This window comes from Lissotriton helveticus, chromosome 4_1, assembly GCF_964261635.1.
Source record: "Lissotriton helveticus chromosome 4_1, aLisHel1.1, whole genome shotgun sequence".
NCBI classification, from domain to species: domain Eukaryota; kingdom Metazoa; phylum Chordata; class Amphibia; order Caudata; family Salamandridae; genus Lissotriton; species Lissotriton helveticus.
In genome coordinates, this window is record NC_136063.1 from 87091900 (window position 1) to 87107399 (window position 15500).

Genomic DNA, 15500 nt, shown 5'->3' on the forward strand with positions numbered 1-15500 from the left:
TTGTATATATTAGGCCAATAACCTGTATTTATCGCATTTATATCCCATCAACACGTCATCCATAAAGTGAATCTTAACCTCCCATAATGGAGGGTGCATGATATTAAAATGAACAACATGTTGATTTTATGTTTTACATGCTCTGCCAATGCACAGTCACAATTGTTCACTGTAACAAGGCAGGTTTTTCTCATTGGAAAGCATTGGGTTAGATTATCTACCTTACAATGGCTACCTGCAGTTTGAGAATAGCTAGAACAATGGTTCGAATTCTCAAATTAATAGGAATGTTAAATCCAACCCAATGATGCAGTCTGATTTTAATGACCATTTTGAAAATGTCCCTTTTAGAATGTTGGGATTTTCCTGCCCAAAGTTACAAGTTGCCGTTTCTGATTAAACCCTGCTACTGTCACCGTATGAAGCCTGTTGCACAGCTACCAGGAGGTGTTAATTCCTCCCATAAGGAGAACAAAGGTCCTGTTGGTGGGAGGAGGTGCGACCTCCTCCTGACAGGATGACCAGGGGAGATTATGCCTGCAGATGTCAAGCTTCAAACAGATGCACGCGCCTGTCACAAGCAAATGCGAGTCACAAGTTAACCTGCCCTCTCCTTAATGAGAAAGTGTAATTATGCACTGCTTTTGCCACAATGCTTCTGGGTAAATTGTGTGCTGGTTCGCCAGGCAGTGTGCTCCCTCACCTCTTGTTGTGATTGGCTCCTTGCTGAATTTGTCTGATGAGATCTGAGATGCACCTGTGCTCTGGATGTGATAATCGACCCTGAGAAAATTGTGGGCAGCATTCCCATTACCCCCCAAATTTAACTTTGCACTCTCGACTGAAGAAGGGCAAATATCTTGAAACGTGTCTAGAGAATCACAGCATTGGCTGCACCATCACTGTTGAACACTAAAAAATGGCAATTAAAGTGAGTGTTGTTATGCAATGCATTTACCACCATGCAACTGGATGTGTGAATGTGACAGTATAAGAGGCAGTGTGCTCCCTCACCCTTTATGTGATTGGGTACTCTCAGTACACGTCTACTCATAACCATACTCTTCTTCCTCTGCTCACCCCTCATCCCCCCAAGTATGTACCTACTCATCACCCTACTCTTTCTCTATACACCTCTCATCAACTCCTCTGAGTAGATGCCTACTCATCGCCCTACTCTGTTCCCTCTACTCACCTCTCATGGCTCCATCAGTAGATGCCTACTCATCACCCTACTCTGTTCCCTCTACTCACCTCTCATGGCTCCATCAGAAGATGCCTACTCAGCACCCTACTCTGTTCCCTCTACTCACCTCTCATCACCTCCTCTGAGTAGGTGTCTACTCATCGCCCTAGTCTGTTCCCTCTACTCACCTCTCATCACCTCCTTTGAGTAGATGGATGTCATACGATTCTCTCTTCTCTGTAAGACTGTTCTTTTTGGCAGCATAAGCTTTACAACTTTATGGCACTGTCTCCACATATACTATTAGAATATGTTGCCCTATATATATACCTGACAAGCTCACGGTGCGCCGTCCAGACCTTTCACTTTACAAGATACTGGATGGTGTCTGCAACTTTAGAGCTCGGCAACCGTAATTACCCAAGGAAATGGTGGGAACAAATCTTACCCTTTCGCTTGTAACTCAAGGGTGCCCAGAGAGGAACAAAAAGACACAGATTGGCACTTCAATACCTCTATTGAGGCAATTGTATTTTTGCGTAAAATATGTGCATTACATTGAATAATAAAATGAGACAGAATGAAGCCATCAGCATAATTATGGCGGTGAACAGAATGAAGAGTTGAACCATTGAACATGTAGCAGATGATTGATTATATGAATAGATGTGAGTGCACTGCTGCCTACCTCAGCCTATCCTAATCAAGCGTAGGTGTGTGCATCTGCCAAGATACCATGAGTGGTCTATCCCCGGTTACCTGTGCATGTGCGTGTGTGTGTGTGTGTGTGTGTGTGTGTGTTTCATCCGGGGCTGATGTAGAGCAGGCAGCCTTTCTTCTCAAGATAGGGATGGAATTCAGCTGGGCTAGAAATCAGGCGTAGAGTGACCGCAACAATCCTGTCAAAATGCTCCTGTGTATAAACAATGGCCCGCATATGTTCTGATGCATGAGCTCTTTGTCCCGCGTGTTTGTTCATTCTACCCATCTGAGGTGTTGCCAAACAGACACTATAAATAGCAATAATGAAAGCAGTGCACCGCACCCTTTTACAGAATGTCCTAGGAAATGATAAGGTGTCTACGAGAAGTGGATATGTAAGCAAATACATTCTCCGTACCTTATCAAGTGCTGGCACAATGGCAAATGTATGTGTAAAAGATGTCAATTCTAAACGCGAGCCTGTAACATGGACGTGTATGTGCCCAGGGCCTAGCACCCACAGGACAAACCTCGGGTAGCTTTGCATCGAGCAGTCAGGCCTAACATTGAGAAAAGGTGTAAAGTATTTATGCAACACTTGAAAAAGTAATAAGTGAAAACACATTCTCAGAAATGATCCCACACGAAGTTAGAGAAATATAACTTTCATTAATAGATAAATAAAACAATGGCAAAGATTCAAACAGAAGAACTGAAGATATTCAGGCTTAACATTTTTTGTGAAAATTGCGCCGAAAATCACAAAGCGCCAGCCGTGGATATCTGGTTGTGCCAGACCAGGACAGTCACAAGTTCAGGCAGACGGGGATGGAGCGCGGGCCTGAAACAGCTGAACAGAGTACCTTATATCTTTGTTTGCGGAGTGTTGCAAGGATCTGCGTCGAAGATGCATCATACAACCGAAGCGATACATCGGTTCTGAGATGTGGCGATGCTGTAATGCGGGGGCCTGTGCCGTCATCGAGGATCCAATCAATGGGGCTTGCCTTGCGAAGTCTGGCGTCCAGTATTCGGCTGTCAGCCGGGGGGATGCATCAGTTCCAAAGAGTTACGAGGGTGTGATGCAGAATCTGGCATTAAGGCAGCTGTAAACAGGGGATGTGAGGTCGTGCGCATTGGATGTGTTGCACAATGGCGTTTCTAATGGGGTTGCGCTGGTGATGATCTTTATGATGGATCCAATCCACACAGCAGCTGTGATGGGTTGTTTCTACTTAGGTGTGCATCTTGCATCAGAAGAGATGCCTCAGTTCTGCAATGTCCACAGAGGCTGGCAGAGCACCCACCATAAGTCCACTTCTAAGGGTACAGGACTGAGGTGGCACCACTTAGCAGGGTAGACTCTCAGATGGCAGAGTCCAGGTGCAGGGTCAAGTTTGTTGGAACCCTGTTGTGTCCATTAGGCTTCAGAAAGGAGGCCAGGCCTCTAGCCCTTTAAGACACTCTGGGGTTCCGGGTTCAAGAGATGCAGGTCCAGTCCTTCTCACCCAGGCAAGAGGGCAGCAGGCAGCCAGTCAGTATAGCAGGGCAGCAGTCCTTCAGATCAGCTCCCACAGACGAGAAGTGAAATGAAGTGGTGTTGTCTGAGGTCCAGTATACATACCCAGTTGAGCTTATGAATTAGCGAGGAACTTCTAGAGGTAGGCCTTTGACGTGCACAGATGCCCTGCCTTTGCTCCAGACTAACTTCAGGTGAATGAAGCACTTTGTGTGGAGACAGGACACAGTCTATTTAAGTGTAAGTGGGACTGAGTCCAGCTCGTCCCTCCCATCCTGCTATTGATAGCCGAACCAGACACACCTAATCACCTAATCTCCCTATTGTGTGTGGCTGTCTAGGAGGAATACACAACACTCAACTGTCATCCACATCTAGTTATGGGAACCAGAGATAGGCTGCAGGCACCAAATAACTAAGGCAGAAAAATAGTAACTTTCCAAAAGTGACGTTTTCAAAATTGTAATTTTAAATCTGATTTTATCATAAGTTAGGATTCTTCATTACAATTCTAATGACACCAAACATGAACTGATTACTTGTTATCATTTAGAAGTTACACTTATAAAATGTAATAAGGTAGCTCCAAAGTTTTAGAGGTTGTCTGTGTAGTAGTTAAACCTGACTCTAGGAGTTTTACACTACCAGTACATTTAAAACTTAAAAGTACATGTCCAACCTTTTAAATACACTACACTCTGCCCTTTCGGCTGTCCAGTGCCTACCCTAGAGGCGACTTATATGTATTAAAAAGGAAGGGTTGGGCCTATCAAACGCTTTATTTGACCAGTTTAAAATGACAGTTTATAACTGTACACAGAGGCTTCAATGTCAGATCTTAGGCATATTTAAAGTGCTACTTATGTGGATTAAACACAGATCTGTGACTGGGGGTGCGCAGTTGAAATTTTTCAGCACTCCGTCCATCATCTTGTTGTGTTTGCTATGTTTGCCCTAAGTGACGAAGGGTATGCCCTCATGTGGGTCCCTTGCTCGCTGTGCCCATGGATTCAAGCTAGCCTGACTGATGAGGGGTGAAACCCCAAAACCTGTCCTAGGATGCTTGTTTCCGGCCCAGGGAGGACCTGGCCTGGCAATTCGGGCTGGACTGTTCGAATGAGGAGCAGGGTCAAGACTGATTTGCAGAAGGCTGGGTCCAAATTGAGGTGGCATATTGAGCAAAAAAACAATAGATTTAACCCAGATCTTTGACTCTGGGTGAGTGGTTGAAAAGTTTCAGCTCACCGTCCTTCATCTTGTTGTGTTTGCTTCTTATGTGGGTGGCTAAATCATTGCTGCAAGTAGTGCTACTTTACTAGGGACTTGCAAGTAAATTAAGTGTGCCAATTGTGTATAAGCCAATCGTACCATGTTTTAAGTAGAGAGCATTAGCATTTTAGCACTGGTTAGCAGTGATAAAGGGTGCAGGGTCTTAAACCAGCATATGCCTACTAAAGGCCCTACTCCTCTCCTTCTACTAACCTCTCATCCGCCCCTCTCGGTACATGTTACAAAAATGTGGACTGATAAAGGCACCTCTCGGACCCACAGGGTGGTTCCTGTAAACCTTCTATTTCAAAAAAGGCAATAGTGTTGCCCACCTCACTGGATCAGCCGCCCCACATCTAAATTTCTAAATTCATACACAAACGGAGAGGCAACAACAATGAAAATATAAGAGTCTATGACTCCAAATAACCAAAGATGTCCAGAATTCTATTGTAGATGATTTTTTTCTATTTTTTTTCAAGTAAATAGCATAAGGCTCAGCAAGAAAGCCAGTACGTATCGTTGTTGTATTCCAAGCTTCATCAGGGCGGCAATTATCTCAAATGTTTTTTTATAAATTATTAAAAGCGTAGGATTTATACAATATACTCTAAAAACAAGTGCCAAACTTGTTGAGGCAAAATGTATCAAACAAATCACATCAAATATTGGAAAGGAACAGACCTTACAGAAGCTAAGCCATACAGGGCAAATCTATTACATTTGGTCAACAGTTCAAACTTAAAATATGTCCTTGTGTGGCGTGGTACTTGCATCTCGGGTAAGTGCAGCTGATGCTTCTTACATGGAAAACTGTAGTTAAAATTTAAGAATCAAGATATGTGTGACTGGTAATTAAAATGTGCATATGTGGCTGGAAAACCAATCTGCATATGTGTGGATCACTATGTATTGTTTAGGATCTAATGATTGACTTCACTTTACAGATGATCGACAGTTGTCACTTGTGCTCTTTCCTCTCTGCAGGTGAAGCTCCAGGATTGGCTGCGACAAATGAGGAATGAGATGGGATACATCCTGGAGTCAAAAGTCAGGGAAAAGGAACAGTATCGCACCCTGAGGGTGAGTGGCAGCCGTGAGCCCTCTGCCGTTAAAGATCTATTATTGTGTATGTGCAGCTCTGTACATGTGTCTGTCTAGGCTACAGATTCAGAGAGACTTATTGTTCGCCCTCCAGCCTGGTTCGTGCCTCCACCAGGTACATTTACTGGCTGGAGAGACAGGGTCCGGGGGTTGGAGCCCACATCTTTCCAAGGGTCTTCCTGAAAGAAGCATAAACAAGAATTACTCTCCCAACCTTTAAGTAGTAATCGCATGGTTATGTGGCCTGTGCCAGAGTAAGTGTGCATGATTCGTAGGCATCTGGTTGTAAGTGTGTCCATGCAGACATGTGTCTGCATGTGTGCACTTGTGTGCATGTGTCTGTTGGTTTGTTTGTATGTGCATGGTAACAGTCATTTGTGGGAGTTCATGCATCTGTGTGTTTGTGTGTGTGTATGTGTTTGTATGAGTTGTTAGTCATCCCTTTGTGATCGTGCATTTACCTGTGGCTGTTTGTACATGTCTGTTTATGGGTTTGTGTATGTTTGAGTGTGGAGGAATTTGAGTATGTGCATCACGGGGTCTATTCGTGCATCTGTGTTACTATCACTGAGTTTGTGCTTGAATGTGTCTGGAATTATCTGTCAGTAAGTTTGGACAGCAACTGAGTATGAATGTGTGTTTGCATTTGTCTGTGTGTCTTTAGTTGTTTTGCTGTCATAATATGAATTCCAAAATGTCTACTAAAATATTTCTTGATTCCAGACTCTGTTACTTTGCAATATTACTTTCCTTGAGTAGGATAAAGAGTTCGTTCGAGCATATGTTCATAGGGTAGCAAAGTAACAGCGGAACGGAGCCTACTCAAGGTCTTGAATATACTCACCACTGCCAGGACTCCAATTACCAGCATGCTGCTGGTCGTCTAGCAAATGTGCCACGCCCACTGTAGGCGGTCTTTTCATCAATAAAAGGTTGAAAACGAAGTTTTGGTGAGTTTTTTTCTTTTTTCTTTCCGCTGTGCAAGGTCCGTGATTAAAGGGCGGAACAGCCTTGAAACGCTTCGGACATGGAGAATATCAAATGAGAGCTTGGAATGCGAGCGGCAGCAAGGCTACGACACCGGATGGTGGGGGAGAGAGCCATGTGCCTTGTCAGAGCTCAAGGGCTCATCGCTTAAACAATTAAATTGCACGGCTACCCTTGGCCGTGGGCAGGAGCACCACTTTCATGATTCAACTGGACGAAGTAGAATTCTGGAAGGGCTTGTGAATATTTCTTGATTCCAGACTGTTACTTTGCAATATTACATTCCTTGAGTAGGATAAAGAGTTTGTTCGAGCATATGTTCATAGGGTAGCAAAGTAACAGCGGAACAGAGCCTACTCAAGTTCTTGAAATACTCACCACTGCCAGGACTCCAATTACCAGCATGCTGCTGGTCGTCTAGCAAATGTGCCACGCCCACTTTAGGCGGTCTTTTCATCAATAAAAGGTTGAAAACGAAGTTTTGGTGAGCTTTTTCTTTCCGCTGTGCAAGGTCCATAATTAAGGGGCGGAACAGCCTTGAAACGCGTCGGACATGGAGAATAACAAATGAGAGCTTGGAATGCGAGCGGCAGCAAGGCAACGACACCGGATGGTGGGGGAGAGAGCCGTGTGCCTTGTCAGAGCTCAAGGGCTCATTGCTTGAACAATATAAATATATATATATATATATATATATATATAAAACACTCCTATATGTATCTTAATTAAATATTTTTTCAAAGACTTGTAATTTAAAATATTTAACCAAAATAATTTTATTTGAAAAAACAAAAGGAAATATTTACATAGGCATATAAAACGATACACCCACTTCCGGTTCCGGGAGGAGGGGCCATCATCAGGGCAGCAGGCCTGGGATTTCTGCCATGGCAGCTATTGATCCAGATGGAAAAGCGCGCGCAGCGGACGCGCCAAATGTGCGCCAAAGGCAAGCCTGTCTGCGCATGGCCGGGGCCCAGGGCCAGCCATTATGTCCATTCTATTAGCTATAAATCATGGGAATTACTCTCATTGGCACCGAAGGCTGATAAGGGGATTGCGCCTATTCTCAAACATAAACTTGAACGATATGAAGTATTAAACCCTGAGTCGGTTGTACCTCTGTCGCCCTTAACGACATCTGAAACCCTGCATCCTACTCAACTCAGGCAGGCTGCTACTAAAATAATGACCCCTGACCTCGAAGAACTTAAGGCAGTCTATTTAAATACACACTCTATGGTCAAGCATCAGCTGGAGATTTTTAACCTTTTAGATACTGTGGCTTCCGACATACTTTTGATTACACAAGCATGGCTGACCATAGAACACACGCCCGACATCCTAGCAGCCCCCCCCAGGTACTTACTACTTGATGCAGGCCAATAGATCTGCGGGGAAAAGAGGAGGAGGGGTGGCCGCTGTTATTAAGAAAGAACTGTTAGCCACTTCTATAGCGTCCTTTGAAATGAGCTCAGTAGATAGTCTTACATTAAAACTCACTTTTCCCAAACTTACCTTAGTGTGCATACTGATATATAGACCCCCTATTGCTATGGGAGGGTTTGTCACCGAATTAGCTAATTATGTTACTCCACTCACTATAGACTTTGCCAGAATATTGCTAATCGGTGACTTGAATTTCTGGCCTTCTGAGGAAGGGGAGAGTCAGGGCTCTAAAGAGCTCACCGACCTACTAAACAACTTGAATTTAGAAGGACATATAACACAGCCTACCCATATCAAAGGTCATGCATTAGACCAATTATGGACCGCTAATCTCTCGGTCCTCGACCTACTGGTACAGCCATGTACTTGGTCAGATCATCTTCTCATCTATTTCTCAATAAAGGGTCTATCCACAGAAAAACCTCGGAGCGACATGAAACCAATGACCAGAATTTGGAACCGGTCTTCCGCCTATTACGAACAATGTTAATGAGATGGCGGGAGCCACCTCTAACTGGCGATTTCAAGCATGTGAGGTGCATGCCCCCCGATTGAGGAAAGAAAGGTCCCTGAGGCAGCAGGAAACCTCCAGTTGGCTTACAGAGGAGTTAAAAATTGTAAAACTCAAAAAAGAAAGGAAGAGGTTTGATAAAGCACTCCCTGAATACAAAGCTGCTATAGTGGAGGCAAAAAAGGCCTATTATTCTACCTGGGTGCTCGGCTCTAGCAACAAATCCAGAGATATTTTTAAAATTGTCAGAGAGCCTCCTGGTCCTGACCGAATGACCACTCACCTGCTAGGATACAAAAAGAACTGCTCTCTCATTTCCCAGCTACCTTTCTCTCCCTTCTAAATACCTCCCTGGAGCAAGGGAGAGTCCCACCCGCCTTTAAAGAGGCAGTGTTCGTGCCATTACAAAAGAAAGCGGGAGTAGATTCTAGCACTCTGAGCAACTGTTGGTCTATCGCTCTCCTTCCATACCTAGCCAAACTGCTGGAGGCACGTGTGGCTAAACTCCTATGTGCCTTCATCGAAGATTCTAACTTTCTGGATTCCCATCAGGCAGGTTTCAGACCATTGCACTCACAGAATCAGTTATTTTAAGTGTTATGGATGAGCTGAAGGAAGAGCAGACAGGGGGTGTACACAGGCCTTGGTACTATTAGATCTGTCTGCTGCCTTCGATACCGTGGACCACTCCATCCTAGCAGATAGATTAGATTGGCAGCGGCAGGTCTGGGGGCACAGCCCTGGACTGGATGCTTTCATTCTTAAGGGAACACTCCCGTTGGGGTACCTCAAGGGTCTTTCCTTTCGCCTCATCTGTTTAATGTATACATCTGTCCTCTGATTCATGCTCTTCAAGAAAGAGGAGTGAAGGTATATAATTATGCCGATGACATGTAGCTGAACTTCCCGCTGGATGATACAAATGACTACAAGGGCTTATTTCAACATACTATGCTTTTCATCAAGGAGTGGATGACTCATAATTACCTCAAGCTACGCTCTGATAAAACGGAGATAATTATCTCTAACGACAGAATAGAACAGTGGACACCAGCACACTGGCCTGCTGCATTGGGTACCCCCCCCCCATACCCACAAATTCAGTGAAAAGTGTAGGAATCAAGATAAACGCTAATCTTTCCATGCAGGAAAAGATTAGCCTGGTTTCATCCACTTGCATGCATCAATTAAGGACTTTTAAGAAAATCAGCACATTTTTCTCCAGGGAGGCAAGTATAGCTATTCTGCTTGCACTAATAATGTCCCGGTTGGATTACGCCAATTCCATTTATCTAAGACTCCCTTCTAACCAAACTCATAGGTTACAGCTCATTCAAAATCAAGCAGCTAGGCTGGTCTTTCAGCAACCGAGACACTGCCCCACTAAATTGTTGATGAAGCAGCTTCATTGGCTTCCTGTGTTGAAGACCGGTTGTTTGATCTTTAACGCACTTCACGAAACAGGTCCTAAGATCATATCCACCAAGATCTCAAGATACTTGCCTATACGGAATCTTAGATCAGCTACAATGAATATGTTGACTACTCCAAGAATTAAAAGAAAGAGAATGGGGCGTTCGCGTTTCTCGGTATTAGGCCCCACACTTTGGAATTTCCTTCCTATTGAAATCAGACTAACCTCAGACTATACCAGCTTTAGGAAAAAACTTAAAACATGGTTATTCACCCAAGCTTACTGTTGGAGTCCGTTGGACAGCTCCCCTCTACTCACAGCGCCATGAGACAGTTGGTATACGAGCACTTTACAAATTCAATAAGTATAAACATTATGTTTTTTTAACAGTAAAAATTGAATATACAAATTAAAAATAAATAACATGTATACGCTTATGCAATTGGGTTTGACTACCTTGTGTTTACCGACGGACTATTTGCATTTCAAGAAGTTTGCGCCCTCGTTTGAGCCCGCCACCATTTGAGGCAGAGAGACACGCAAACTGGGCTGGTTGTATATATATATCTATCTATATATATATATATATATCAAACCTCCTTCCCCAAAGGGAAACAGCGGAGGCCAGAAGGGGGTCCTTTGAAGGCTCTTTATTTCATGACTGCACAGGTTAGTGGCAGCGAATGCATTTCGGCGTAAATGTTGCCTTCCTCAGCGCCCTGCGCCAACAAGAGTCCTGCAATAAATCCAACAGCTCTGCTTTGCTTAATGTAGTGCTGACGACACTGAGCTCCTCCCTAAGTAAAGTCTGCTCACCTGTTGAAGATCGTGAAACATTAAGCGAACTCCAACTCCCAGCATGCAACATGTTCATGCATCTGGGTCGGTGGTGTGGTTGGCAAAGCCTTGATGATACTGTCTCCAGTGTCTATTACAGGCTTGGATGGCGTGACTCCTTCTCTCACACCCAGGAACCAAAGCACCTCCTTGGGTCCCCTTGGACTGCTACAGCCGTACAATTTAGGATACCAATGTGCGGGGCAGCCATGCAGCACACAACGCCCTAACGGAGGTGAAATACCTCACACCGCACATGTCTCCCAATCGTTGCGGCAGACACCGGATCTCCCGATCCCTCGAGCCTTTCAAACACTGCCAAGCAGCGTGGTGCCAGTTTCGTCCGGGTCACTTCAATAGCAGGGCCATCCGTGTATATATATATATATATATATATATATATATATATATATATATATATATATATATATATATATATATATATATATATATAAAACACAATTTAAAAAACTTCATAAATAATATACGTAGCATGAAAAAGTATTTGTACACAGTTCTATTACAAAATGTAATAATTATTTTGGCCACTATATTAAATGGTAAAGTAATAAAATCCCAAAACAACAAACACATTTTACTAAAACTGATATAAGCTTTATAATACAAATATAAGCAATATTAAAATTAAACATATGAATAATAATATCAATCCAGTTTCACCAACATAGGTTGGACTTCATAGGGGTTAAATTGACTTTTCCCACTTCAATCTACATTTATATATATATATGTGATCAAGGCCGTTTTGTGACGGCCGAAACGCGTCATGCCGATGGCGAGGAAAAATAAAGCCACTTCTTAAATCTTATCTTGGAGTTTTGGTGATCTGTTCCACGGTGGTGCGAGGAGACGCATTGCAGGACCCTGTGTTTTGATATATATATATATATAAAAAACACAATTTAAAAAACTTCATAAATAATATACGTAGCATGAAAAAGTATTTGTACACAGTTCTATTACAACATGTAATAATTATTTTGGCCACTATATTAAATGGTAAAGTAATAAAATCCCAAAACAAAAAACACATTTTACTAAAACTGATATAAGCTTTATAATACAAATATAAGCAATATTAAAATTAAACATATGAATAATAATATCAATCCAGTTTCACCAACATAGGTTGGACTTCATAGGGGTTAAATTTACTTTTCCCACTTCAATCTACAGAATGGTACGGAAAGAGATTGACTTTAAATGAATTACATATAAAGAATACAAATCCTAATAATTTACTAAATACATTTTGATACATAAAAACAAATTAACAAATGATATTACAAAAAAATTGTCACTTATTCAAATTACAAAACTCAAAAAAATAATTAATAAAATTACTTCTAACATTCACTTACCAAACTACAAAAAAACACATTATTGAAATAAGTACCACATTATTAATTTACCTTGATACTTTACAGATCATTCACAAGTAAACTTTCAAAAACACTAATCTTTAATATAAGTAAGACTCTAAATAAAACAAATAATTCCCTTAAGTACAAAAGCATAAAGTCATGCATATTTAATTATCAACTAAACAAATACTGGTGGCCTTAACCAGCGCCCTGTATTGAGCCTCCTCCTTCCAGTTTTCTGGTCCAGGCCTAACCCCCTAGCTTCCTATTGTCTCCCTCCTCCCCCCTTCCCTCCTCCTTCATCCCACGGGCTCTACGTTCTCCCTACCTCTCTGCTCTCATCTGCTCCCTCTCCGAGTCCTTTCCATGCCCCTGCCCTAACAAATTTCACCCTCCCCCATCTGCCTCCCACCCCCTTCTACACATCTAACTTCCTTCTACGTGCTACCCTCACGCCCATCACCATCCTATACCATTATACAAAACCTAATCTCCCATCTCCATGCTAAATATGTTTATAGCTCTTGCTCTATCTATCTGTTTATTCGATATATATACACATTTATACTGTTTCTCTTCTGTTAACTTGTTTGTATTCCAAGCTGTCGAATTATTGTTTTACACCGTTACCATCTTCATACTCATGTGAAGCGCTCTGATAGCTCTGGGTCTAGCCAGTGCTATATAAAACCGTAAACCAATACCATCACTTTTTTTAAAAAAAAGTTGTTTTTATTGACATTTTGAAAATATAAAACCACAGATAGCGACAATCCCGCTTAACTTCCCTCGCAGGGGGGTACGGTATCGGGTATACAGACGTTAATGAACTCGGCTGATTAGTAAACCCGGGCCCAAGGTCCGCAAGCTGCGCATCGAGCATAGGAACATAGTTCAGATCAGAACCAAGGGCCCAAGGCCTGCAGCGGGCTTCAGTTCAGGGCGGCGTACCGCTAGCTCGCCAAGTAGATAGCCTGGCAGTCATAGTCTGCATCCCCTACCCTTCCGCCAATTTATCGTGCGGTCGTCGCCAAAACTCCCCCCCCCCCCAACAACCCTGCCCACCCCCGAGCCGTTCAAAACCCCGCTCACCAGTGGTGGTAACACAAAGTCATTCACAGAATCAGACAGTCAGAGCAACTCAGGTCTGGAATAGATGAAGGCCTCGCAAGGAGGGAGGACAAACCGCAGAAGGCAAGCCGCTGGATAGGAAGCGGACCAAAGGACCCCAGCGGAAGGAAAGGTTCTTGAAATCGCCCGACAAATGTCCGCCATCCGTTCCATACTTAAATACCATCACTTTACATATAATCCCACCAAGTGGTTTACGGTTTCTTTTCTATTATCAGAGCGGGTATCTCACCAGTAATGCTCAGCCCTGCCTATATGTCTAACATCCCAGTTATAGCCCCAGATATGTTTGCAACTGCACCCAGGTCTTCCACCATTTCTTTGGATAACCTCTGTTATGATAAATAGTTTGTTATGCTAACCAGCACCAGTCTATATCCATCTGCCAGTCCTCAACCTTAGGTAAGGTTCGGGCTCCCAACACCTGGTTAGGTTGCGTTTGGCCACCCCCACAGCCACCTCCAGCCAGATCCCAGTGTATCTTGGTCATGCCACTTTCCCAGGGATCACCAACAGGAACCACTTCGGTTTTAGGGGAACCTTAGCCCACGCCACTTGTGCCATAATTCTTCCAATTTTACCCCAGTATGTCTGTGGGCATTCCCATATAAGGTGGCACTGTGACTTCTCCGCCCTGCCCATACAATATAACACCGACTGATTGCGACTGCAACCAATCTTATGGGCATTACACTGAAACTTCTAAGAATCCAAACTACTCTTCTTTGAAAAGAACCTGACTAATGTTCTCAACCTCATACATACGCCCTGAGGAAGCCCCAGGCCAGACGACCATGTAAAGGGGGGAAACACGTGCTGGCTGTTCTTCTTCTACTCACTATCACGATTATAGGGACCTCATTATAAAAACTACAAAATGAACGAATGTGTGATTGGAATTCTTCAATAAACAACTATAGGAAGCAAACCTTGCCCTGACATTTCTTCTCAAACCATACAATATAACTGCCTTCTGGAGCAGTATATGCAGTGGAAGACCTTTAATTGAATAAGAAGGAAACCGGAGCTCATTGCTATCTCTCTCAGTCCCTGTAGGGCCTCCTTCCAATCCTCGTTCTCTATCAGGCCAAAATCTCCCACCTATGCAGCTCTCAATGATCCCTGGTGGTCTGGTGCATTGTTCACCAGGTTTTTGTACACTAATGATATCGCCTTCCACTCCAAGAGGTCTGTTAAACGTATATTCCCTTAGGGAAGGGCTCAGCCATCATGTGTTCCCTAATGGCATGGTCCAGCTTCAGGTATCTTAACCACTCCCACAGTCCTAGTTCGTAGTCTTGTTGGAGAGTCTCAAACTTCATGAATGCGTTATTCCTCCAAACATTGCCTAGTTTTCAAGCCCCAACAATTACTATTTCTCAAAGCCGTTCAGTCTGCCCACTATCTCTAGTTGTGTGCTTCCCACAGAGGGGTCATCTCTGTCATATTTCCCACCCAACCTAAGTGTTTTGACGTTTGTGTATGTATTGGTAGCTCCTTGTTTGCTTTTTTGCCATAAAGTAATTGTACACAACCCATTGTACCCATATACGCTCTGTCCACTCTACAGGCTTGTTCAGTCCTTTCTCTGAGTATCCAGTCATTCACCGTTATTAGCTGGGTGGTCCAGTAATAGTACCTTACGTTGGTACTGTCTATCCTCCGTCGTAGACGCTCCTTTCTAATTTATGTAAGGCTATCCTTGACGCACCTTCCGTCCATAGAAGGGAGCGCAGTTCCACCTCCACCGCTCTGAAGAACGATTACCGGAATCAAATATGGAGAGTTTTACATAATGTAGAGAAAACAGGAAAGCATCATCATTTCAAATTGGGAAGCTCGGCCCATTAGCGTTAAGGGTCGTGTCTTCCATCTCCTGGCTCACTTTTAAATCTGTCCAGTTGGGGTAGCAGGTTTCTCTCTTAGAACTTCTTGGGTCCCTCGTAATATGGATCCCTATATATCTAAACCCATCCAATTCCAAAGGAACCTCACACCTCGATGTC

General features: G+C 43.3%; 1 protein-coding gene across 1 annotated transcript in view; it reads left to right on the top strand.

Moving 5' to 3' along the window:
* LOC144827028 (E3 ubiquitin-protein ligase TRIM39-like) overlaps positions 1–15500 on the top strand; it is a 160530-nt gene that overhangs the window by 48153 nt on the left and 96877 nt on the right. The window contains exon 2 of the mRNA XM_078685494.1: positions 5664–5759. Coding sequence (XP_078541620.1) covers positions 5664–5759 — 96 coding nt within the window. The remainder of the gene's footprint in view (positions 1–5663; positions 5760–15500) is intronic.